At 39.8% G+C, this 23,657-nt stretch overlaps 1 protein-coding gene across 1 annotated transcript in view; it reads right to left on the bottom strand.

The window, feature by feature from the left end:
• mrc1a (mannose receptor, C type 1a) overlaps positions 1–23,657 on the bottom strand; it is a 52,722-nt gene that overhangs the window by 9,092 nt on the left and 19,973 nt on the right. The window contains exons 10-22 of the mRNA XM_062021590.1: positions 22,486–22,634; positions 22,197–22,396; positions 22,012–22,127; positions 18,436–18,517; positions 16,800–16,944; positions 16,684–16,722; positions 10,582–10,745; positions 10,447–10,511; positions 10,281–10,381; positions 5,958–6,097; positions 5,781–5,886; positions 5,538–5,710; positions 5,358–5,466 (exon numbers count right to left, since the gene is read on the bottom strand). Of these exons, the coding sequence (XP_061877574.1) occupies positions 5,358–5,466; positions 5,538–5,710; positions 5,781–5,886; positions 5,958–6,097; positions 10,281–10,381; positions 10,447–10,511; positions 10,582–10,745; positions 16,684–16,722; positions 16,800–16,944; positions 18,436–18,517; positions 22,012–22,127; positions 22,197–22,396; positions 22,486–22,634 (1,589 nt within the window). The remainder of the gene's footprint in view (positions 1–5,357; positions 5,467–5,537; positions 5,711–5,780; positions 5,887–5,957; positions 6,098–10,280; positions 10,382–10,446; positions 10,512–10,581; positions 10,746–16,683; positions 16,723–16,799; positions 16,945–18,435; positions 18,518–22,011; positions 22,128–22,196; positions 22,397–22,485; positions 22,635–23,657) is intronic.

Here is a 23,657-nt window from a genome sequence, read left to right as displayed (position 1 = left end):
TCGTATCGAACAATTCTGAATTCTGACGACTTTATATTGACAATATAAGCAATTGAGTTTCATTTTTTTTACATTTTCTACTGAGGATTTTGTTCAATTAAAAAATGTGCCTTGGTCAAAAAAAGGTTGAAAAATTAATTTAAACAATGTCCTTGACATGTAAACCAGCAGTTACAAATAAATCACTACATAGTTTATATTAACAGTAATCATTTAAAGCAGTTTGCCAACATAGTGATCTTTGTATATGTCTCTGATGATCATAATAACCACAAGCATCATTTAAACGCATTTAAACATTACCGACAACACCAAATAGTAGTGGAAAGTTGTAGTTATCGGTTAGATCCAGAGATAGAAAGCTACTAGCTTTAGCTTATTAGCATGTAGCATTCTCTTTCTCTATTTATATTACCACATAGCTAAACACGCTGAAATGACCACAATCGCCCCCTAGTGTCTGAGAGGCACAAATCGTATTGCTAATAGTCTCAGTAGAACTAGAGCATGGAAACGAGAACTTCACATGTAGCTGTGAAAATACAATTATTTCAGAAATCAGACTAACTTAGTGCATGGTAGTGTTGTCCTGATACCAAAATGTATTTTGAGACTTTTCTGTACTTTTCTAAATAAAGAGGACCACAAAAAATGGCATAATTGGCTTTATTTTAACGAAAAATCTTAGGGTACATTAAACATATGTTTCTTACTGCAAGTTTGTCCTTGAATAAGATAGTGAACATACAAGACAACTTGTCTTTTAGTAGTAAGTAAACAAACGGCTCCTAATTTAGTCTGCTGACGTATGCAGTAACATATTGTGTCATTTTCCATTCAATTATTTTGTCAACATTATTAAGACAAGTGGTAGAAAATGGATTTTTCATTTACTGTTAATATCTGCTTACTTTCTCTTTTAACATGTTCTATCTACACTTCTGTTAAAATGTAATAATCACTTATTATTCTGTTGTTTGATACTTAACATTAGTTTTGGATGATACCACAAATTTAGGTATCAATCTAAAACCAAGTAGTTAGAGGATCATACATTGGTCATATTCAAAGTCATCATGTGTCCAGGGACATATTTTCTGAGTTTATAAACATAATATTAAAAAAAAAACGAAAATAGATTTTGTGATGCTAAAAAATATTGATGTAATCATAGTAGTATCGACTAGATACGCTGCTGTACTGGGTATAATTACAGTGGATGTTAGGTGTGGATCCACCCATGGCATTTGTTTACATTCAGGAGCGCTACGTTGTGTAGTGAAGCATATTTAGCTATTCCTCGTCCTGCAGGGATGATACTTGTAAGAAACTTACTTTATTTGTCGCCATGGAAGCGAGGATTAGTGATTTAGAAGTAGCTAAAACACTGCCGACTGCGGGTGGACTTAGTTGCTAGCTAGCTAGCCATGTCTTAAAGCAGCTCTTCCTGAGGGCGTTTCAGTGTTATAACTTCACCTTTATCGTTAGTTTTTAAATGGTGGACCAGTACTTTTTAAGGCGGTATAGTACACAATATGATTCATTAGTATCGCGGTACTATACCAATACAAAGTTGAGTTTGAGTGGGGTTTGAATTTGTGTGAATTGGCAAGATCACAACTTCCCGGAGGGACTGAAATGTGGCATGCTATTATTTCCCCGGTTGGGGTCAAGGGGATACACGACACACTTTATTAATTAGCGGCAACAAGACAAAGTTACTGTAACATGTTCAATAAGCGCTGCAGTCGGCCACAAGTCATGCCAATCAATCCGCACAAACCGCTAACCCTGAGCTAACAGAGTTAACTCCACCCACATTCACCGCTTTTTCAAGGCGCACACTGTACAATTTTGTGTTTATCGTGGTTACTTAATGAATGTGGAGGAAGACTATCCCTGCTGCCGTAATTTGAGACATATTTTGAACAGCACATTGTGACAAAAATGTTATTCGGCTATTTCTGTTGTTACAGAAATGTTCATTAAACAACAAAACCCAGTACACATTGAATCTTCCATCTGTCAAATGGTTAAAGCCTCCTCAGTGGCCCCAATTCCAACTAGAGATGTCCGATAATATCGGGCTGCCGATATTATTGTCCGATAAATGCTTTAAAATGTAATATCGGAAATTATCGGTATCGGTTTCAAAAGTAAAATTTATGACTTTTTAAAACGCCGCTGTACGGAGTGGTACACGGACGTAGGGAGAAGTACAGAGCGCCAATAAACCTTAAAGGCACTTCCTTTGCGTGCCGGCCCAATCACATAATACCTACGGCTTTTCACACACACAAGTGAATGCATGCATACTTGGTCAACAGCCATACAGGTCACACTGAGGGTAGTCGTATAAACAACTTTAACACTGTTACAAATATGCGCCACACTGTGAACCCACACCAAACACGAATGACAAACACATTTCAGGAGAACATCCGCACCGTAACACAACACAAACACAACAGAACAAATACCCAGAACCCCTTGCAGCACTAACTCTTCCGGGACGCTACAATATACACCCCCCGCTACCCCCAACCCCGCCCACCTCAACCTCCTCATGCTCTCTCAGGGACAGCATGTCCCAAATTCCAAGATGCTGTTTTGAGGCATGTTTAAAAAAATAATGCACTTTGTGACTTCAATAATAAATATGGCAGTGCCATGTTGGCATTTTTTTCCATAACTTGAGTTGATTTATTTTGGAAAACCTTGTTACATTGTTTAATGCATCCAGCGGGGCATCACAACAAAATTAGGCATAATAATGTGTTATTTCCACGACTGTATACTGTATATCGGTATCGGTTGATATCGGAATCGGTAATTAATAGTTGGACAATATCGGATATCGGCAAAAAAGCCATTATCGGACATCTCTAATTCCAACCCTTGATGCTGAGTGCCAAGCAGGGAGGTAATGGGTACCATTTTTATGGTCTTTGGTATGACTCGGCCGGGGTTTAAACTCACGACCTACCGATCTCAGGGCGGACAATCTAACCACTTAGTGTGTCCGCCCTGAAATCGGTAGGTCGTGAGTTCATACCAAAGACTATAAATATGGGATCCATTACCTCCCTGCTTGGCACTCAGCATCAAGGGTTGGAATTGGGAGTTGAATCACCAAAATGATTCTCGAGGGCAGCCACCGCTGCTGCTCACTGCTCCCCTCACCTCCCGGGGGGTGGAACAAGGGGATGGGTCAAATGCAGAGGTGCACTGCAAAAACTGACATCTATGTAAGATTAAATATCTCAAACAAGGGTGATATTTGCTTATTTTCTGTCTGATAAGATCATTCTTCTCACTAAGCAGATTTTATGTTAGAGTGTTTTACTTGTTTTAAGGGTTTTGGTCCTAAATGATCTCAGTAAGATATTACAGCTTGTTGCTGAGATTTGATGACCTATATTGAGTAAAACATGCTTGGAACTAGAATATCAACTCTAGCAGAGCTGTGTCATCAACACTCACAAGTATAAAACTACTTTTTTAAAGAAATCATTTCTTATTTCAAGCATGTAAAAAAAAAGTCATGACTTTGACACAATTGTGTCTCATATCATAACAGATGACAGCCAAATGCACTTTGCTGTTTTATTTTTAATGAAACAATAGAAAATATGTACTCATATAGTAGTACAGTTGTTATTAGCAGTGTTGGGACTAACGCGTTACTTCTGTAACGCCGTTAGTTTCGGCGGTAACTAGTAATCTAACGCGTTATTTTTTTATATACAGTAACTCAGTTACCGTTACTGCATGATGCGTTACTGCGTTATTTTACGTTATTTTTATGTAGTATCGGCTAGAAACTGAAGATCTGAGTGTGTTTTATTGGAGCTCTCCGGTGGAAAAGAAGAGGCGTGCTTTCCCCCACCCACAGAAAGCACGCCTCCCCGCCTACCCGGAAGAGGGTCTTTACAGCTGAGGGTGAATGACGAGCCCGGCGGTTTGTTGCAACTTTGTGACTTTATTGCACGCAGCCATCCACCAAGCTAGAGCACCTACACGCACTCATTGTCGCCGCTCCCTCACCTCTCTCGCCCACTCACTCACTGACGTCACTCACCTCTCATGCTGTCATATCTTAAAGGGCCACACACACACACACACACACACACACACACACACACACACACACACACACACACACACACACACACACACACACACACACACACACACACACACACACACACACACACACACACACACACACACACACACACACACACACACACACACACACACGCTACTCTCATAACAACTAACAAGACATCCTGGCGAAGCCAGAAGTCGAGTTTTTTAACATGGAGACATTCTCAATACTTTTCTTTTGTCGAGCACAAAGAAAATAACATTGTAGTTAAATGTAAGTTGTGTCTTGGATCAAAGATCCTATCTACTTAGAGTTAAAGTTAAAGTGCCATTATGTTGCAGCTATTTAAAATAGTTTTGTCAATTTTTTCTGGCCTGAAATAAATTGGCCCTTTGAAACATATCTTTGTCTTTGTGTGTTGTATGTAGACCACATTGCTTTTCAGAGTTCAGTGATGCAAATGCATGTCAAGTTGATCAACAGATTGTATTATTCTCCAGTGCAATAACAGTACTGAAATGAAGGCTAAAATGGCATTAATGGGAGCCTTAAAAAAAGGGGGGGGAAAAGAAGTAACTAAATAGTTACTTTTCACAGTAACGCATTACTTTTTGGTGTAAGTAACTGAGTTAGTAACTGAGTTACTTTTGAAATAAAGTAACTAGTAATTGTAACTAGTTACTGGTTTTCAGTAACTAACCCAACACTGGTTATTAGTGAGAATATACTTATTTTAAGGTATTTTTGGGTTCATGGAGGTTAGCTAATTTTACTTGTTTTGGAAAGTCTTGACAAGCCAAATTTATTTGTTCTGTTGGCAGATAATTTTGCTTAGTTCAAATAAAATACCCCTCATTTTTGTATTTTTTTTCTCTTGTTTTTGAACAGTGACTTTTTGCAGTGTGTGTGTGTGTGACTATCAGTGGTACTTAAACTTTAACCCCCATGTTCTACCTGCTAGCAGTATTTTACTTTCTAGAAAGCACAGGAAAGGGAAACGTGTCTTCTTGTCTCGCATGGGGATTGAAAAACAGTTTTCCTTACATTTATGTGTGGGCATCCACTAAACAGGTTAAAAAATAATAATAATGGTAATTTACGAACACTTTGTTGGGTAGAAGCTGCCATGTGAATGTCAAAGTTTTGTCCAGATCTTATCCATTTTGCTTTTTTTAGCGTCAACCGAAGATTCACGTGGAAAATTTGATTTTGTTGTAGGGATGAACGCATTCACGAGGTCACTCACCAATGTTTCTTTTACAGATGAAGCCATGATCGGTGTTGCAGTCTTCCACCTTCCAGAGTCCCATTTGTTTAGAAATGCTGCCCACAATAATCACACAGTCGAAGACCGCCTGGCAGAAAGAGGCACTGTATGTGACCACCGGTCCTAACGGTATCGACCGTGTCAGAAGCAGACACAGACCTCTTCCATGATTTCGGAGCGGCCATCAGGCCTAGACGCCGGGTGCCCTTTAGCCCAATTGGTGTACGCGATGCCTTTGCCATCCGTCCACACAAATCTCATCTCCCAGTTTACGTCGTTCATGCCGGTCCACAAGTCGTCATTGTATGCGAGCAACTGCGTTGTCAGGAAAGCTGGAAAGTACGTTCCCGTCGAAAAAGACTGTCAATGCTTTGTTTGATACGAAGCCTCGTTGTTGCGTACCTTGCTCGCGTTCGTTGAGGACAGACACCAGATTTCCTCCTTGGTTTTGGCAATGCTTCCTGGCATCCTGCCACGTCTTCCTGTCATCTCCGACAATTTTGTAGCACTGCATCAACAAGCTACGACGATCAGATTTCAGGGTGTAGATGCTGACTGTGCGAAATGCCTCATTGTTACCTTGCCTTGGAAGGCCAGCCATTCCGGGGCACACCCGCCTTGGGGAACACCGGTGGGGAGCATTGTTGTGTTGACAAAACCACTGCTTCTTTTGCAGATGGACGGTAGCTCAATCCCACAGTTGATGTCATTCCAGTACCCTGGAATAGTTTAGAGCAAATTTGTCAAACTCAAGGCCCGGGGGCCAGATGTGGCCCGCCACGTCATTTTATTTGGCCCTCGAAAGCCTGGAAATAATACGTATCAATAAAGTACTGTAAAGTAAATGTATTATTTCTTTCTATTTTGGAAGAAAAAACATATGTATCACATGTAATCCCAAATTATAAATGATAAATGATAAATGGGTTATACTTGTATAGCGCTTTTCTACCTTCAAGGTACTCAAAGCGCTTTGACAGTATTTCCACATTCACCCATTCACACACACATTCACACACTGATGGCGGGAGCTGCCATGCAAGGCGCTAACCAGCAGCCATCAGGAGCAAGGGTGAAGGGTCTTGCCCAAGGACACAACGGACGTGACTAGGACGGTAGAAGGTGGGGATTGAACCCCAGTAACCAGCAACCCTCCGATTGCTGGCACGGCCACTCTACCAACTTCGCCACGCCGTCCCAATTATGTTAATTTAAATATTGTCTAATTATGCCAAAATATATTATCAAATATTCAAACCATTTTTTAAATAGAAATAAATACTAATAACTAGATGAGGCAATTCATGAAGGAATTGCATGTGAATGCTCCAATGCTGAAGTTGAACTGAAATCCTGGAATTTAAAAAAAAAAAACTGTTTAAGTAGAGCACACAATTTTGAAACAGGCTGAATATTTTGGAGTTGGAATAGTTTGAATCAGATGAAAAATGTGGGTATTGTGGAACTTTGAAGAATCTTCCATTCATTTCAATGGGGATTTCCCCAAAATTTGGGAATTTCGGGAAAAGCGGCAATTTTTTTGAAATTGGTAAAAAACTTGAATGGTCTGAATGAGTTGAAATGGCCTTGGTGTTGGAATTTTTCAAATCGGTCGAGAAATGTTGAAGTAGTAACATTTTGAATTGAAAAATGGTATTACGGAATTTCCGGAATTTTGTGAAAACCGGCAATTTTTCCAGTTCAATAAACAACTTTGTTTTTTGTCCTAATTAAGAGGAATGTTTTGACGGTGAAACGGTTGAACTAGTCGTCAGAAAAAAGGGTGGAAATAGGGCTTTGGAAAACCAGGAATTGTGGAAAGTCCTGGAATTTTTTTTGAACTTGGAAAAAGGGAAGTTTGAATTTTCTTGATGGTGGAATGTGTTAAAGGTGGAACGGTTAGAATTGGTTGAAAATTTGGAAATGGTGAAAGTTTGAAAAATGGCCAGTTCATTTTGAATGGGAAAAATGTCCCGGAAATCTGGGAATTTTTGGAATTTGTAAAGGGAAAGTCCGCGATTCCTGAATAGGCTTAACAGTTTGAAGTTGGAACGGTTTGAATCGGGTGAAAAATGTGGAAGTTAGAGATCGCCAAAATCTGGAAAAGAAGAAGAAGTGTGAATGCTTTGGAGCATTCACACAATAAGAAATTAATTTTGGTGTAGAAAACCATAAATGTGAATGCCACACAGATTTCAAATCAAGTTATCCATCAAATTGTGCAATGTAAAAGTAGCAATAGATTTCATGGTAAAATTGGGAAATTTACTGTGGTTTCAACAGCATTTTTCTCTAAGTGAAAAAAACTGTACTTTTTTTTACTGTAATAAACTGTGGTGTCGTTTTGGCAAATTTACAGTTGTTGATTTGCTGTAAAAAACCAACTAACTGGCAGCTCAGGTGACAACATTTTTATGTAAAATTGCAGTTGTTTTTTTTAATTTACAGTAAAAAAAAGAAATGTAAATTTGACAGTAAAATTCTGGCAACTGAGCTGCCAGTTTGTTTGTTTTTACTGCAAATCAACAACTGTAGATTTTTCGGTTTATTACTGTAAATGCCAAAACGGCACCACAGTTTATTACAGTAAAAAAAATAACTTTTTCATTTAGAGAAAAATGCTGTAAAAACCACAGTAAATTTCCCAATTTTACCATGAAATCTGTTGCGACTTTTACATTGCAAAACTTGATGGATAACTTGCTTTGAAATCACACATGTTTTTCTACACCAAAATTCATCTATTTATTATTTAACTTGAACTTTTTCTTCTTCAGATTTTGCTCAGGTGCCAAAATTGTACTGTAAAATAGCATTTTTTTTAATTTACAGTAAAAAAAAACAAATGTACATCCATCCATCCATTTTCTTCCACTTGTCCCTTTCGGGGTCGTGGGGGGTGCTGGAGCCTATCTCAGCTGCATTCGGGCGGAAGGCGGGGTACACCCTGGACAAGTCGCCGCCTCATCACAGGGCCAATACAGTTAGACGGACAACATTCACACACTAGGGCCAATTTTTAGTGTTGCCAATCAACCTATCCCCAGGTGCATGTCTTTGGAGGTGGGAGGAAGCCGGAGTACCCGGAGGGAACCCACGCAGTCATGGGGAGAACATGCAAACTCCACACAGAAAGACCCCGAGCGCAGGATCGAACCCAGGACCTTCGTATTGTGAGGCAGATGCACTAACCAATCTTCCACCGTGCTGCCCAAATGTACATTTTACAGTAAAATTCTGGCAACTGAGCCGCCTTTTTATTTTTTTTTACCATAAAAACAGCAGTACTGTTTTTCCCATTTTCAGTAATATACCCTAAATGTTTGGGTGAAATTATTGCAATTTACTATTTTTTTTCCCATGTTAGTTAAAGACCTACTGAAACCCACTACTACCGACCACGCAGTCTGATAGTTTATATATCAATGATGAAATCTTAACATTGCAACACATGCCAATACGGCCGGGTTAACTTATAAAGTGCAATTTTAAATTTCCCGCAAAATATCCGGCTGAAAACGTCTCGGTATGATGACGTTTGCGCGTGACGTCACGGGTTGAAGCAGACATTTTGGAATAGCACGGTGGCCGGCTTAAGTCGTCTGTTTTCACCACATAATTCCACAGTATTCTGGACATCTGTGTTGGTGAATCTTTTGCAATTTGTTTAATGGACAATGAAGACAGCAAAGAAGAAAGTTGTAGGTGGGATCGGTGTATTAGCGGCTGGCTGCAGCAACACAACCAGGAGGACTTTGACTTGGATAGCAGACGCGCTATCCGACGCTAGCCGCCGACCGCACCGATGATCGGGTGAAGTCCTTCGTCGCTCCGTCGATCGCTGGAACGCAGGTGAGCACGGGTCGTGATGAGCAGATGAGGGCTGGCGTAGGTGGAGAGCTAATGTTTTTAGCATAGCTTTGTCGAGGTCCCGTAGCTAAGTTAGCTTAAATGGCGTCGTTAGCAACTGCATTGCTAGGCTTCGCCAGGCTGGACAGCATTAACCGTGTGGTTACAGGTCCAGGGTTTGGTTCGGTGTCTCCTGATAGTAGAAGTAATAATAGTATTGTTGATCTTCTGTCTATCCTTCCAGTCAGGGGCATGTTTCTTCTGTTTCTATCCGCAGTTAAGCACGATGCTATCACGTTAGCTCCGAAGCTAAAGTGCTTCACCGATGTATTGTCGTGGAGATAAAAGTCACTGTGAATGTCCATTTCGCGTTCTCAACTCTCATTTTCAAGAGGATATAGTATCCGAGGTGGTTCAAAATACAAATCCGTGATCCACAATAGAAAAAGGAGAAAGTGTGGAATCCAATGAGCCCTTGTACCTAAATTACAGTCAGAGCGAAAAAAGATACACCCTGGCATCCTGCACTGCACTCTAATCCTTCACTCTCACTTTCCTCATCCACAAATCTTTCATCCTTGCTCAAATTAATGGGGTAATCGTCGCTTTCTCGGTCCGAATCGCTCTCGCTGCTGGTGTAAACACTGTGCAGATGTGAGGAGCTCTTCAACCTGTGACGTCACGCTATTTCCGGTACAGGCAAGGCTTTTTTTATCAGCGACCAAAAGTTGCGAACTTTATCGTCGATGTTCTCTACTAAATCCTTTCAGCAAAAATATGACAATATCGCGAAATGATCAAGTATGACACATAGAATGGATCTGCTATCCCCGTTTAAATAAGAAAATCTCATTTCAGTAGGCCTTTAAAAAAAATCTACTAATAAAATGCATTTAAAAATTACGTAACAATAGTATTCACTGTTAGATGCGGCCCTCTGGGGCCAAACATAACTGCGATGTGGCCCTCAGTGAAAACGACTGTGACACAGCTGGTTTAGAGCATGACAACGTGCATTGAAGCTGGCGTTCATCTGGAGTGCGCCATGCTTACCCATATTCTTGTACATGGTCACACAGTTTTCATCATTATTGGCGAAGTTGGGCTCATTGTTTTCCCATGCCGTATATGTCACCGGGGTGTCGTCCAGCCAGCTGCAAATAGAGTCCGTGTTGCAAAAGAAGTTTGCTTCTATGTGGCTTGCATTACTCGGAATCACCTGAACGACTTGTCCAAATCGACAGTCATGCCGATGTAGTACTGCAGGTCGGAGCCCTTGGAGATCTGGAGGGTTGGAGCATAAGAGGACACATCAGAATGGACAAGACAGGTGTGACGTTTAGGAGAGTCTCACCTGCTTCCAAAGGAACTTCCTCTCACTCTCACCCGTGATGACGGCCAGTTCGCCAAAGTTCTTTTGGCAAAACGCTCTCGCGGCTTCCATATGCTGGAGGCCATTGTTGATAAAATACTGTGAGTCGTTGTAAAGAAGCCACCCGTCCTCTGTCATGTTGTACTCTGTCCAGACAACGGCAGTCAGCCATTCTAATTCATGGTTTCTCAACAACAGGTGACTTTACTTATCGGTCCCTCCAGGATTTTGCCTGATTATTTTTTTTTGTCGCGGCAACTTTCGCAGTAGAGTTGTGGCAAAAGTTGCGATGTTTTGAGGGTTTAAATAACATTGAATCAAATCTTGTCTTTTTAAATAACTATGTTCAAAATTATTGTGTTCAGACAAATCTTTTTGTCTAAGCCGAAACTGTCAGCAGGTAAGAAACCTTTATTACACAAAAAGATTTGTCTGAACTAGTGTTGTCCCGCTACCAATATTTTGGTACCGGTACCAAAATTATTTCGATACTTTTCTAAATAAAGCGGACCACAAAAAATGGCATTATTGGCTTTATTTCAACAAAAAAGCTTACGGTACATTAATTATATGTTTCTTATTGCAATTTAGTTATTAAATAAAATAGTGAACATACTTAGCAACTTGCCTTTATTAGTAAGTAAGCAAACAAAGGCTCCTAATTAGTCTGCTGACATATGCAGTAACATATTGTGTCATTTCTCATTCTATTATTTTGTCAAAATTATTAAGGACAAGTGGTAGAAAATGAATTATTAATCTACTTGTTCATTTTCTGTTAATATCTGCTTACTTTCTCTTTTAACATGTTCTATCTACACTTCTGTTAAAATGTAATAATCACTTATTCTTTTGTTGTTTGATACTTTACATTAGTTTTGGATGATAACACAAATTTGGGTATCAATCCGATACCAAGTCGTTACAGGATCATACATCGGTCATATTCAAAGTCCTCATGTGTCCAGGGACATATTTTTTTTGAGTTTATAAACATAATATGAATTTTTTTTAAAATGAAAGAAGATGATGTGATGCCAAAAAATACCGACGTAATCATAGTAGTATCGACTAGATACATGCCTGTACTTGATATCATTACTGTGGATGTCAGGTGTAGATCCACCAATGGCGTTTGTTTACATTTTGATGCCGGTGAGCTACGGTGTGTAGTGGAGCATGTTTAGCTATTGCTCGTCCTGCAGGGATGATACTTGTAAGAAACTTACTTTATTTGTCGCCATGGAAGGTGAGAATTAATGATTTAGAAGTAGCTAAAACACTGCAGACGGCGGATGTACATTAGTCGCTAGCTAGCTAGCCATGTCTTAAAACAGCTCTTCCTGAGGGCATTTCAGTGTTATAACTTCACCTTTATCATTAGTTTTTAAGCCAAAATGCATCTGTTCTCCCTTTTCTGTCTACACACTGTGTCTGCTTGTAAGTACTCTGTGATTGTGCGCTGCCGAACATGCTTGTCTGCTCGTAAAACCAGCAATGACTCGACGTGACGACGCGGGCCGGTACGTTTCAGAGGCGGTATAGTACCGAAAATGATTCATTGGTATCGCGGTACTATACTAATACCGGTATACCGAACAACCCTAGTCTGAACACAAGAATGTTAAACATAAACATTGACGTTATATACCGTATTTTCCGGACCATATGGCGCACCGACCGGATTATAAGGTGCACTACCGATGAGCGGATCTTGTTAGGTCTTTTTTCATACAAAAGGCGCACCGGATTATAAGGCGCATTAAAGGGGTCATATTAATATATTTTTTTCTAAATGTAAAAGACTTCCTTGTGGTCTACATAACATGTAATGGTGGTTCTTTGGTCAAAATGTTGCATAGATGATGTTTTACACATCATCTTCAATTCGCTTTCTGAGTGTCTCTTCAGGATGCACCGTTTTGTGGGCGGTCTCATTTAGGTGGCTCACCTTCGGCAGTGTCTTTTCTCCGTCATCTTTGTTGTAGCGGTGTGGCGTGCAAAGACGGGAGTGGAAGAAGTGTCAAAAGATGGAGCTAACTGTTTTAATGACATTCAGACTTTACTTCAATCAATAACGGAGCAGCATCTCCTCATCCGTGGCTCACTAGTGCAATAACAACGCCGGAAGTGTGTTCCGTGAAAAAACGTCCAACCGGAACTCTCTGATAACTAAAGTTCCTTGGGTGAATAATTTAACTCACTACACCGGTATGTTTTATCGCTTTCATGACGAGTTTACAGACAGATATAAGTAAGAACTTTACACTACTTTATATTAGAAATGGCAACAGCGGAGGATGAATGTCCCATAACAAGAGGATAGAGGAAAAAGAAGAAACTTATCGACTACAAAGGCTGACGCGCACAAATTTTCAGGACTTACACAGATCTCAAATACAGATCAGCAGGTACCAGAAGGTAAGAAAAGTTGCTTTTGCATAATATTGCGAAACAAAACGCAAAAACATATGTCTTACCTTATACACACACCATAATAATACTCGTATGTATCCAAGCAGTGCGGCTTCATAGCTTACCAAAGTCGTACGAAAATATTTTGATAAGATTTTTGAGCGCTGTGTGTAATGTTCTATATTTTCAATGGAACACAAAAAAAATTGTTTACTTGAGGCGTATTGCAGTCTACACATATCTCTTATGTGTGACTGCCATTATTTTGCCGTTTACACATATCTCTTATGTGTGACTGCCATTATATTGCGGTCTACACGTATCTCTTATGTGTGACTGCCATCTACTGGTTACACTTATCATTTCATCATGTACCCAATAAACTAGCTTTGGGGTTGGTAAGCACAACCAAAATGATCCCGTACATTAGGCCCACCGGGTTATAAGGCGCACTGTCCAGTTTTGAGAAAATGAAAGGATTTTAAGTGCGCCTTATAATCGGAAAAATACGGTTTGTATTTTTTTTATCAATGTTTTAAGTGTTCTTTGCAACATTCACCTCAAAAAGCACCAACATTTGGAAAACAAATACTGTATTGATGTTTTACTTGTTTTATACCACACAGACTTCAAAGTAGACACTAGATGGCAGTAAAAGTGCATACTCTGAGCTCATTGTCAAATTACTGTACTGTTTTAATTAATGATAACTGATAATAGTAATAACTACAGTATTTTTCGGACTATAAGTCGCAGTTTTTTTCATAGTTTGGCCGGGCTCCAGTGCGACTAATATATGTTTTTTTCCTTTTTTATTATGCATTTTGGACAGGTGCGACTTATACTCCGGTGCGACTTATACTCCGAAAAATACGGTAATTATAATACAAAAAAAACCGCCACCAAAGTCCTCCTTACTGTCCACTGTCTGATCTGATTGTTTTACAACATTCGTTGTAAAACATTTGTTTATGTTCCAAGGGGACGGCGTGGCGAAGTTGGTAGAGTGGCCGTGCCAGCAATCGGAGGGTTGCTGGTTACTGGGGTTCAATCCCCACCTTCTACCATCCTAGTCACGTCCGTTGTGTCCTTGGGCAAGACACTTCACCCTTGCTCCTGATGGCTGCTGGTTAGCGCCTTGCATGGCAGCTCCCGCCATCAGTGTGTGAATGTGTGTGTGAATGGGTGAATGTGGAAATACTGTCAAAGCGCTTTGAGTACCTTGAAGGTAGAAAAGTGCTATACAAGTATAACCCATTTATCATTATTTATTTATTATTTATAACACGCCAAGAGCATTTGTTAACTGTAACGAACGACACTTTTGTTGGTAAAAAAAAAAAAGAGGATGAGAGATTATCATCACACGTCAACTTCTCTAACATGTAACATATTTTCCGGACCATAAGGCGCACTTAAAATATTTTTTCCCCCCTCAAAACTCGACTTTGCGCCTTATAACCCGGTGCGCCTAATGTATGGAATAATTCTGGTTTTGCTTACTGACCTCGAAGCAATTTTATTTGGTACATGGTGTAATGATAAGTGTGACCAGTAGAGGGCAGTCAAACATAAGCGATATGTGAAAACTGCAATATGACTTGCGTAAACAACACCAACATTTTATATGCTCCATTGAAATTATAGTACATTACACACGGCGCTCAAAAATCTACCAAATCTTTTAGTACTACTTTGGTAAGCTATGAAGCCGCACCGCTTGATGGATGGTCTGCACATGAAACATTATTATGGTGTGTGTATAAGGTAAGACATATTATCTGGCGTTTTGTTTCGCATTATTATGCAAAAGCTACTTTTATTACCTTCTGGTACCTGCTGATCTGTATTTAGGATCTGCATAAATCCTGAAAAATTGCGCGCGTCCGCCTTTATAGTCGATAAGTTGCTTTTTTCCCCCTCTATCTTCTTGTTAACAGTTAGCTCCATCATTTGACACTTCTTCCACTCCCGTCCTTGCACGCTACACCGCTACAACAAAGATGACGAAGAAAAGACGCTGCCGAAGGTGAGCCACGTAAATAAGACCGCCCACAAAATGGCGCATGCAGAAGCGACTGTCAGAAAGCGGCTTGAAGATGATCTGTAAAACATCATCTATGCAACATTTTGACCAAAGAACCACCATTACATGTTATGTAGACCACAAGTTTTCTTTTTTTTTTTAAATAAACAAATAATATGACACCTTTATTGCGCCCTATAATCTGGTGCGCCTTATACATCAAAACAGATCGAAAATCGACCATTCATCTGCAGTGCGATTTATAATCCGGTGTGCCCTATGGTCCGGAAAATATGTTAAATGCTGCTTCTTTGCTAGGTCAGAATTAGGTTAAAATTTGTTCTTAATTGCCTTACATGGATAACTAAAGATTAAATAGTAGGGATGGCGATAAAAGCTTTAAAAGGTAATATCGTAAATTATCGTATCGGTTTCAAAATTATCGGTATCTTTTTCAAAAAGTAAAATGTATGATTTTTTGAAACACCTCTGTGTACACGGGCGTAGGGAGAAGTACAGAGCGCCAATAAACCTTAAAGGCACTGCCTTTGCGTGCCGGCCCAATCACATAATATCTACGGCTTTTCACACACACAAGTGAATGCAAACGCATACTTGGTCAACAGCCATACAGGTCACACTGAGGGTGTCCGTATAAACAACTTTAACACTGTTACAAATATGCGCCACACTGTGAACCCACACCAAACAAGAATGACAAACACATTTCGGGAGAACATCCGCACCGTAACACAACACAAACACAACAGAACAAATACCCAGAACCCCTTGCAGCACTAACTCTTCCGGGACGCTACAATATACACCCCCCGCTACCCCCTACCCTGCCCCCCCAACCCCGCCCACCTCAACCTCCTCATGCTCTCTCAGGGAGAGCATGTCCCAAATTCCAAGATGCTATTTTGAGGCATGTTAAAAAAAATAATGCACTTTGTGACTTCAATAATAAATATGGCAGTGCCATGTTGGCATTTTTTTCCATAACTTGAGTTGATTTATTTTGGAAAACCTTGTTACATTGTTTAATGCATCCAGCGGGGCATCACAACAAAATTAGGCATAATAATGTGTTAATCCCACGACTGTATATATCGGTATCGGTTGATATCGGAATCTGTAATTAAGAGTTGGACAATATCGGAATATCGGATATCGGCAAAAAAGCCGTTATCGGACATCTTTATTAAATAGAAATATAAATACATGTAGACTATGAGGTGAGGATGGTGGTGTGTTGCGAAATGTTTACTACTATATTACCCAGAAGGCTTAGTGCTGCAGACAGGAAAAGTAAGTAGGTCTGAACTATGCTGGAGGATGACAGTTGTGCCGTTTTAGCAATAATGAGTAGATATATTGTTCCTGCTTCGTTAACACAAGAGGCAAACGTGAGTTTTGATGAAGCAGTTGATGTGCACCAAAATGACACCGGTTAGCCAAAATGTGCGGAAGGAAGGAGGCCGCGCATAATTGGCAGTGATTAGTTGAATTTGCATGAACTGTCAAAAGTTTGACGCGGAGAAATCCTGCAGGCACCGACTAATTTCCCAGCTGAACGACGTTTACCAAAACATCCTTCAGGTTAGGAAATGTGGACTCATCAATAACTAAATAGAACCTACTTGGCGCGCTTATGACGGGCTCGGCTTTGGGAGTCACACCTGCAAATGCAACAACAGGTGAGACCATGGATTGCGCATGTTGGCCGCAGCTGCAAAATGGCCGGTGGGCGCGTTACCTTTTCGAATCTGGCAGAGCCAGTCGTTGTACACTTCGCAGTGGCGGTCGTTCCAGTGGCGCCCGTAGTAGAACTGCACCTCTGCACAGTGTTCGTTGTCGTTGTAGTTGTTTGGCTCCCCATAGCCCCAGTTCTCATAGCCGTACTATGCGAGAGTTTGGTTAACAACACACTAAAAATGTTGGGTTAAAATATTAACCCTATTTTAACCCATTTTTTGGGGTTAATTTTTTCAACCCAATTTTTGCGTTGAATTATTTAACCCAAAAGTTGAGTTATGCTAACTCAATGTTGGTTGATTCATAACCCAACTATTGGGTTTAATTTATTTAACCCAAAAGTTGAGTTATGCTAACTGAATGTTGGTTGATTCATAACCCAACTGTTGGGTTTAATTTATCTAACACAAAAGCTGAGTTATGCTCACTATAATGTTGGGTTATTCCCAACCCAACCGTTGGGTTGCGCAATTTAGCGCTCCTAGTTGGTTAAAAATTAGAAATTTTACTGCTGGTTTGTCCTACTCCTTCCAAACTACTGATCGAAATTATTTTTATTCCATTAAAATATACTCAAAGGCAAAATATATGTGTCATTTTTTCACAATAATTGCCGTGTATGGTCATAGTAGTGCTTTACAGCATGCTCAAATATGTTCATGTACATAAGATTTCTAAATGTAAAATATGTTAATGAGATTAATCCATGATAAAATTCATTTCAAGAAAAAAGTAACGTGCTAATAATAATAAAAAAATCCTTTTACCCAAAAATGCGTTACTCATTGAAAAACAACCCAAAAATGGTTCATTATTTTGAAAACCCAGAAATTGAGTTAAGATAATACCCTTATAACCCAAAAAATGGATTGCTCCTCATAAAAATAACTCCGAAATGTAACCCAGCACTTGCAACTCATGAATTGCACTGCAAAAACTGAAATCTAAGTAAGATTAAATATCTCAAATAAGGGTGATATTTGCTTATTTTCTGTCTGATAAGATAATTCTTCTCACTAAGCAGATTTTATGTTAGAGTGTTTTACTTATTTTAAGGGTTTTGGTCCTAAATGATCTCAGTAAGATATTACAGCTTGTTGCTGAGATTTGATGACCTATATTGAGTAAAACATGCTTGGAACTAGAATATCAACTGATGCAAAGCTGTGTCATTAACACTCACAAGTATAAAACTACTTTTTTAAAGTAATAATTTCTTACCTCAAGCATGAAAAAAAATAAATCATGATGCCGAGCGCATTTCATTTTGTCAAGATAATGGCACTAGCATTTATTTTCTTATATTTTTCAACATATTGAGCAAAAAGGTCTCTTTTTTTTCTACCAAGAAAAGTGCACTTATTAGTGAGAACATACTTATTTTAAGGTATTTTGGGGTTCATTGAGGTTAGCTAATTTTACTTGTTTTGGAAAGTCTTGACAAGCCGAATTTTCTTGTTCTATTGGCAGATAATTTTGCTTAGTTCAAATAAAATACCACTGATTTTTGTATTTTTTTTTTCTTGTTTTTGAACACTGACTTTTTGCAGTGTGGGTTATCAAAATAACCCAGCATTTTTTTTTAGTGTGTAGGTGATATTTGAGCCAAACACAGGGGAAAACACACCGGTACTCACCGGGGATTCATCAGTCCAGATGAAACCTTCATTGGTACCGAGAGAGCTGAGGCCGATCCAGGCTGCGTCTGAAGAATGAAACCTTGGCCACACGGCACAAAACATTGGTTAGCGTGATTTCAGGCTATGCCAGAGCTGGGCAAATATCTTCACTCGGGGGCCACATAGAGAGAAAAAATGTGTCTGGGGGGGCCAATGTGTATGTGTGTATAAATTATACACTACCGTTGAAAAGTTTGGGGTCACATTGAAATGTCCTTATTTTTGAAGGAAAAGCACTGTACTTTTCAATGAAGATAACTTTAAGCTAGTCTTAACTTTAAAGAAATACACTCTATACCAGGGGTGGGCAATTAATTTTTACCGGGGGCCGCATGAGCAACCCGAGCACTGCTGGAGGGCCACACCGACAATATTTCAATTAAATTTTGCTTAAATTATTTTTGATATACCGTAAGATAAAAAATTATAATATTTTCATTTAACCTAACTTATCTTTATACAAAAGCAGATGACTTTTGATGGTTTTATTTTTAACACTTTCTTACACAACACTTCCTGATGTATAATACCATGCAAAAATTCTATTTCTGTCACTTCATCCTGCATCCTCTTTGTTGTGAACGTAGCACGCCTGTAAGGTGATTGGCGAAGAAGGAGGAAGCGTTGCTGTTGCGGAAATGAGGAGTGAGGATAGCTGTGTGTGTGGAAAGAACGAGATAAGTTGAGCTGTGTTAGTATAGCTTGCTCAATAAAAGTTTAAAAAGAGCGTCAGACTTGGTGTGCACTTCTTCTGGACTCTACAATTGATGTCAGAAGTGGGATGAAATGCCTCCCAGTTCGCCTTGCCATCAAACCTGGGAGTCTTCATTGAGGGCGGAATTCCCCCATGCCTAGCAGCGTGCGCTGCACCTGTAGACACTGCCTCTTTCCTTCCTTTCTCTCTTTCTCTCTCTCTCTCTCTCTCTGTAGACACTGCCTCTCTCCTTCCTCTCTCTCTCTCTCTCTCTCTCTCTCTGTAGACAATGCCTCTCTCCTTCCTTTCTCTCTCTCTCTCTCTCTCTCTCTCTCTCTCTCTCTCTCTCTCTCTCTCTCTCTCTCTCTGCGGCGAGCTCCTCACGTGGCACGTACCTCTCGATGACGTAGCAGGCTGCGCACACAATTAAGCTGTGCAGTATGCGCAAAGTTTTACTTCTGCCACCAATTGTAGCATCCAGAAGAAGTGCACACCAAGTCTGACGCTCTTTTTAAACTTTTATTGAGCAACCTATAGTAACACAGCTCAACTTATCTCGTTCCTTCCACACGCACATATCCTCACTCCTCATTTACGCAACTCAAGAAGACAACAACTTCAGCAGGTCGTTACACTATATTCTTTAAACACAGCAACATCCATCCATCCACACGGCTTTACCTTTACTTGGCAGTCCATGTCTTGATGAAAACACGCCATTCTTCATCACCTTTTCTTTTTTTAGCGTCTCGGGGATAACCGGGCGGACCGCCCATAAATAACACTTTTCAAAATAAAAGCAGCACAGTTGTATTGCACGCACGACATAGATGTTTTTTTACATTTATTTTGTAACTTGTGATTGTCGCTGCGCGCACGAGCATACGTCCACACGGAAGTCATACAAATAATGCTTTTCAAAACAAAAGCAGCACCGTTGTATTGCACACTCGAGATAGATACTTTTTTAAATTTATTTTGTAATTTATGATTGGCCTCACGTGGGCCGGACAGGGACGTACAAAGGGCCGGATGCGGCCCGCGGGCCGCAGAATGCCCAGGTCTGCTCTATACATTGCTAATGTGGTAAATGACTATTCTAGCTGCAAATGTCTGGTTTTTGGTGCAATATCTACATAGGTGTATAGAGGCCCATTTCCAGCAACTATCACTCCAGTGTTCTAATGGTACAATGTGTTTGCTCATTGGCTCAGAAGGCTAATTGATGTTTAGAAAACCCTTGTGCAATCATGTTCACACATCTGAAAACAGTTTAGCTCGTTACAGAAGCTACAAAACTGACCTTCCTTTGAGCAGATTGAGTTTCTGGAACATCACATTTGTGGGGTCAATTAAACGCTCAAAATGGCCAGAAAAAGAGAACTTTCATCTGAAACTCGACAGTCTATTCTTGTTCTTAGAAATGAAGGCTATTCCACATAATTGTTTGGGTGACCCCAAACTTTTGAACGGTAGTGTATACACACCTTTAGCTGTAAAAATCTGCTCTACAGTATGTGTTTGGGTCCCCTTTTTTCAGGCACACTAATACCAAAAGTCACAATGTCCGATAGAATTCTAAAAAAAGTTATGACAGGCCACTTAAAAAAAACGGAATGGAATCTTCCGTTTTTTTTTTTTTACTGAACGGGACACCCAAAATGTACAATAAAATAAAGAAAGGGGGATTTACAAAATAAACTATGAACAATAAAACACTGAATATTAACAACATATGAACCTCGATCCTCTTTTACTTTGGACCAGCTCCTTCATAGACATCTTTTACAATCAAGCAAAACAACAAAAATGTACATTGCAAAAACTGAAATCTAAGATTAAACATCTCAAATAAGGGTGATATTTGCTTATTTTCTGTCGGATAAGATCATTCTTCTCACTAAGCAGATTTTATGTTAGAGTGTTTTACTTGTTTTAAGTGTTTTAAATGATCTCAGTAAGATATTGCAGCTTGTTGCTGAGATTTGATGACCTATATTGAGTAAAACATGCTTGAAACTAGAATATCAACTGTTGCAAAGCTGTGTCATCAACACTCACAAGTATAAAACTACTTTTTTAAAGAAATAATTTCTTATTTCAAGCATGTAAAAAAAAAAAATCATGACTGACACAATTGTGTCTCATAATTAAAACAGATGACAGCCAAATGGACTTTTATTTTCAATGAAACAATAGAAAATACGTACTCATATAGTAGTACAGTTGTTATTAGTGAGAATATACTTATTTTAAGGTATTTTTGGGTTCATTGAGGTTAGCTAGTTTTACTTGTTTTGGAAAGTCTTGACAAGCCAAATTTTCTTGTTCTATTGGCAGATAATTTTGCTTAGTTCAAATAAAATACCCCTCATTTTTGTATATTTTTTTCTTGCTTTTGAACACTGACTTTTTGCAGTGTAACACAGCAAAATATGAATGCAAAGGGTAATAAACACCTAAAATATGATATATTATCACTTTTATGCAGAAATTTGTTGTAAAAATTTGCTTCCGCATTTGTTCCTGACACATGCGTTTGGGGCTGGCTGCTCTGGAAACAAACCCCGCCCACTCTGCTTTGTTCCTGGTCTGAGCTGCTGTGACCGTAATAACTCGTATAACACCCAAAGGATTTCAACCATTTGGAATACTTTCAATAGTTCAAGACTTACAGTCTTTTAAAAACAGCACTGCACATCATAATGGCGGCTACAGTTTTGATGTTAAAGGTCTAAAAAAAATTATGTAAAACGTCCAGCGGGCCGGATTGAAAATCTTAATGGGCCGCATGTGGCCAAAGCCTGGGCTAGGTGGATGTAGCATTGCTGTGGACTTACTGTGCATTGGTCAGGTCTAGTGCGCTGTGGATGCTCATCAGGTCACTGTCGATCGCCCGGCAGAAGTCGCGAGCCTCCTGCCAAGTCTTCTTCAGCTCCTTTTTCTTTTTGTAAAGCTGCGCGAGGAGTCAAAATGTAACAGTTCCGAGGATGCGGAGTCTGATGTGTGAATAATGCACTCCTACTTTGAAGCAGACGTTTCTGTTGACCACAGGCGTCCACCCCGATGCACAGCTCAGGGCCGGAGTGGTGGGCGGGACTGTGGTCACCTGCACTCCCTCTGCTGGCTTCTTGCAGATGTACTTCTCCTTGCTGCTGCAGCCGACCACCTCCCACAGGCCAGCAAACATTCCCGTTGTCATGGCAACACATCCTAGTTTTCGGTCTTTTTTTTTTTTTTTTGAGACGAGAAACTTCATGCCTTACTGTCGATGCTTATAACAATTAGGGGTGTGCCGATACAATTGTACCCACCTGGCATGCCCACATTAAAATGAGTGAATGTGGTTTTTCTCCTGGTGGTCCACGTGAATACGTGCTTGTTGTCTCTTTTGGAAAATCCCGTCCAGAAGTACTTTTCTGGTCGCAAGCCCACCAAACTGGTCAAGAAGGCATTCTCGTACCTGCATGGGGGGAAACCCAGGTCTAGCTTAAAATTGTGGCTTGTGTAAATGAGTTGTCCACTTGAACAAGTAGACACAGTAAAAAAATGTAATGATGGGTCCAAATTTTGCATAAACTTTATTTTGCAAGCGACTGTTAGGCTCTCTCAATAAAACAAGACGTTTTGTGGGCGGCCTTATTTACCTATTCCAAGCCTCGCTGCCTGCTTATGTTTGCCGAATGTAAAGGTTCGGTCACACTTTTCTAGCAGATTTAACATACCTTTCTCATTTTTCTCAGATTTAGCTCACTTTTCTCAGATTTTGCTACTGTTGACTCTAAATATTTTATCTAAATGTTGAATCTAAACCTAAATTTTAAATACAAAACCCAAAACCAGTGAAGTTGGCACGCTGTGTAAATCGTAAATAAAAGCAGAATACAATGATTTGCAAATCCTTTACAACTTATATTCAATTGAATAGACTGCAAATACAAGATACTTAACGTTCCAACTGGAAAACTGTTATTTTTTGCAAATATTAGCTCATTTGGAATTTGATGCCTACAACATGTTTCAAAAAAGCTGGCACAAGTGGCAAAAATGACTGAGAAAGTTGAGGAATGCTCATCAAACACTTATTTGGAACATCCCACAGGTGAACAGGTTAATTGGGAACAGGTGGGTGCCATGATTGGGTATAAAAGCAGTTTCCATGAAATGCTCAGTCATTCACAAACAAGGATGGGGCGAGGGTCACCACTTTGAGAACAAATGCGTGAGCAAATTGTCGAACAGTTTAAGAACAACATTTCTCAACGAGGTATTGCCAGGAATTTAGGGATTTCACCATCTACGCTCTGTAATATCATCAAAGGGTTCAGAGAATCTGGAGAAATCACTGCACGTAAGTGATGACCTTCGATCCCTCAGGCGGTACTGCATCAAAAAGCGACATCAGTGTGTAAAGGACATCACCACATGGGCTAAGGAACCCTTCAGAAAACCACTGTAAGTAACTACAGTTCGTTGCTACATCTGT

This window comes from Entelurus aequoreus, linkage group LG15, assembly GCF_033978785.1.
Source record: "Entelurus aequoreus isolate RoL-2023_Sb linkage group LG15, RoL_Eaeq_v1.1, whole genome shotgun sequence".
In the NCBI taxonomy this organism is placed as follows: Eukaryota; Metazoa; Chordata; class Actinopteri; order Syngnathiformes; family Syngnathidae; genus Entelurus; species Entelurus aequoreus.
Note: the sequence above shows the minus strand (reverse complement) of the source record. Positions and strands in the feature narration are given on the sequence as shown.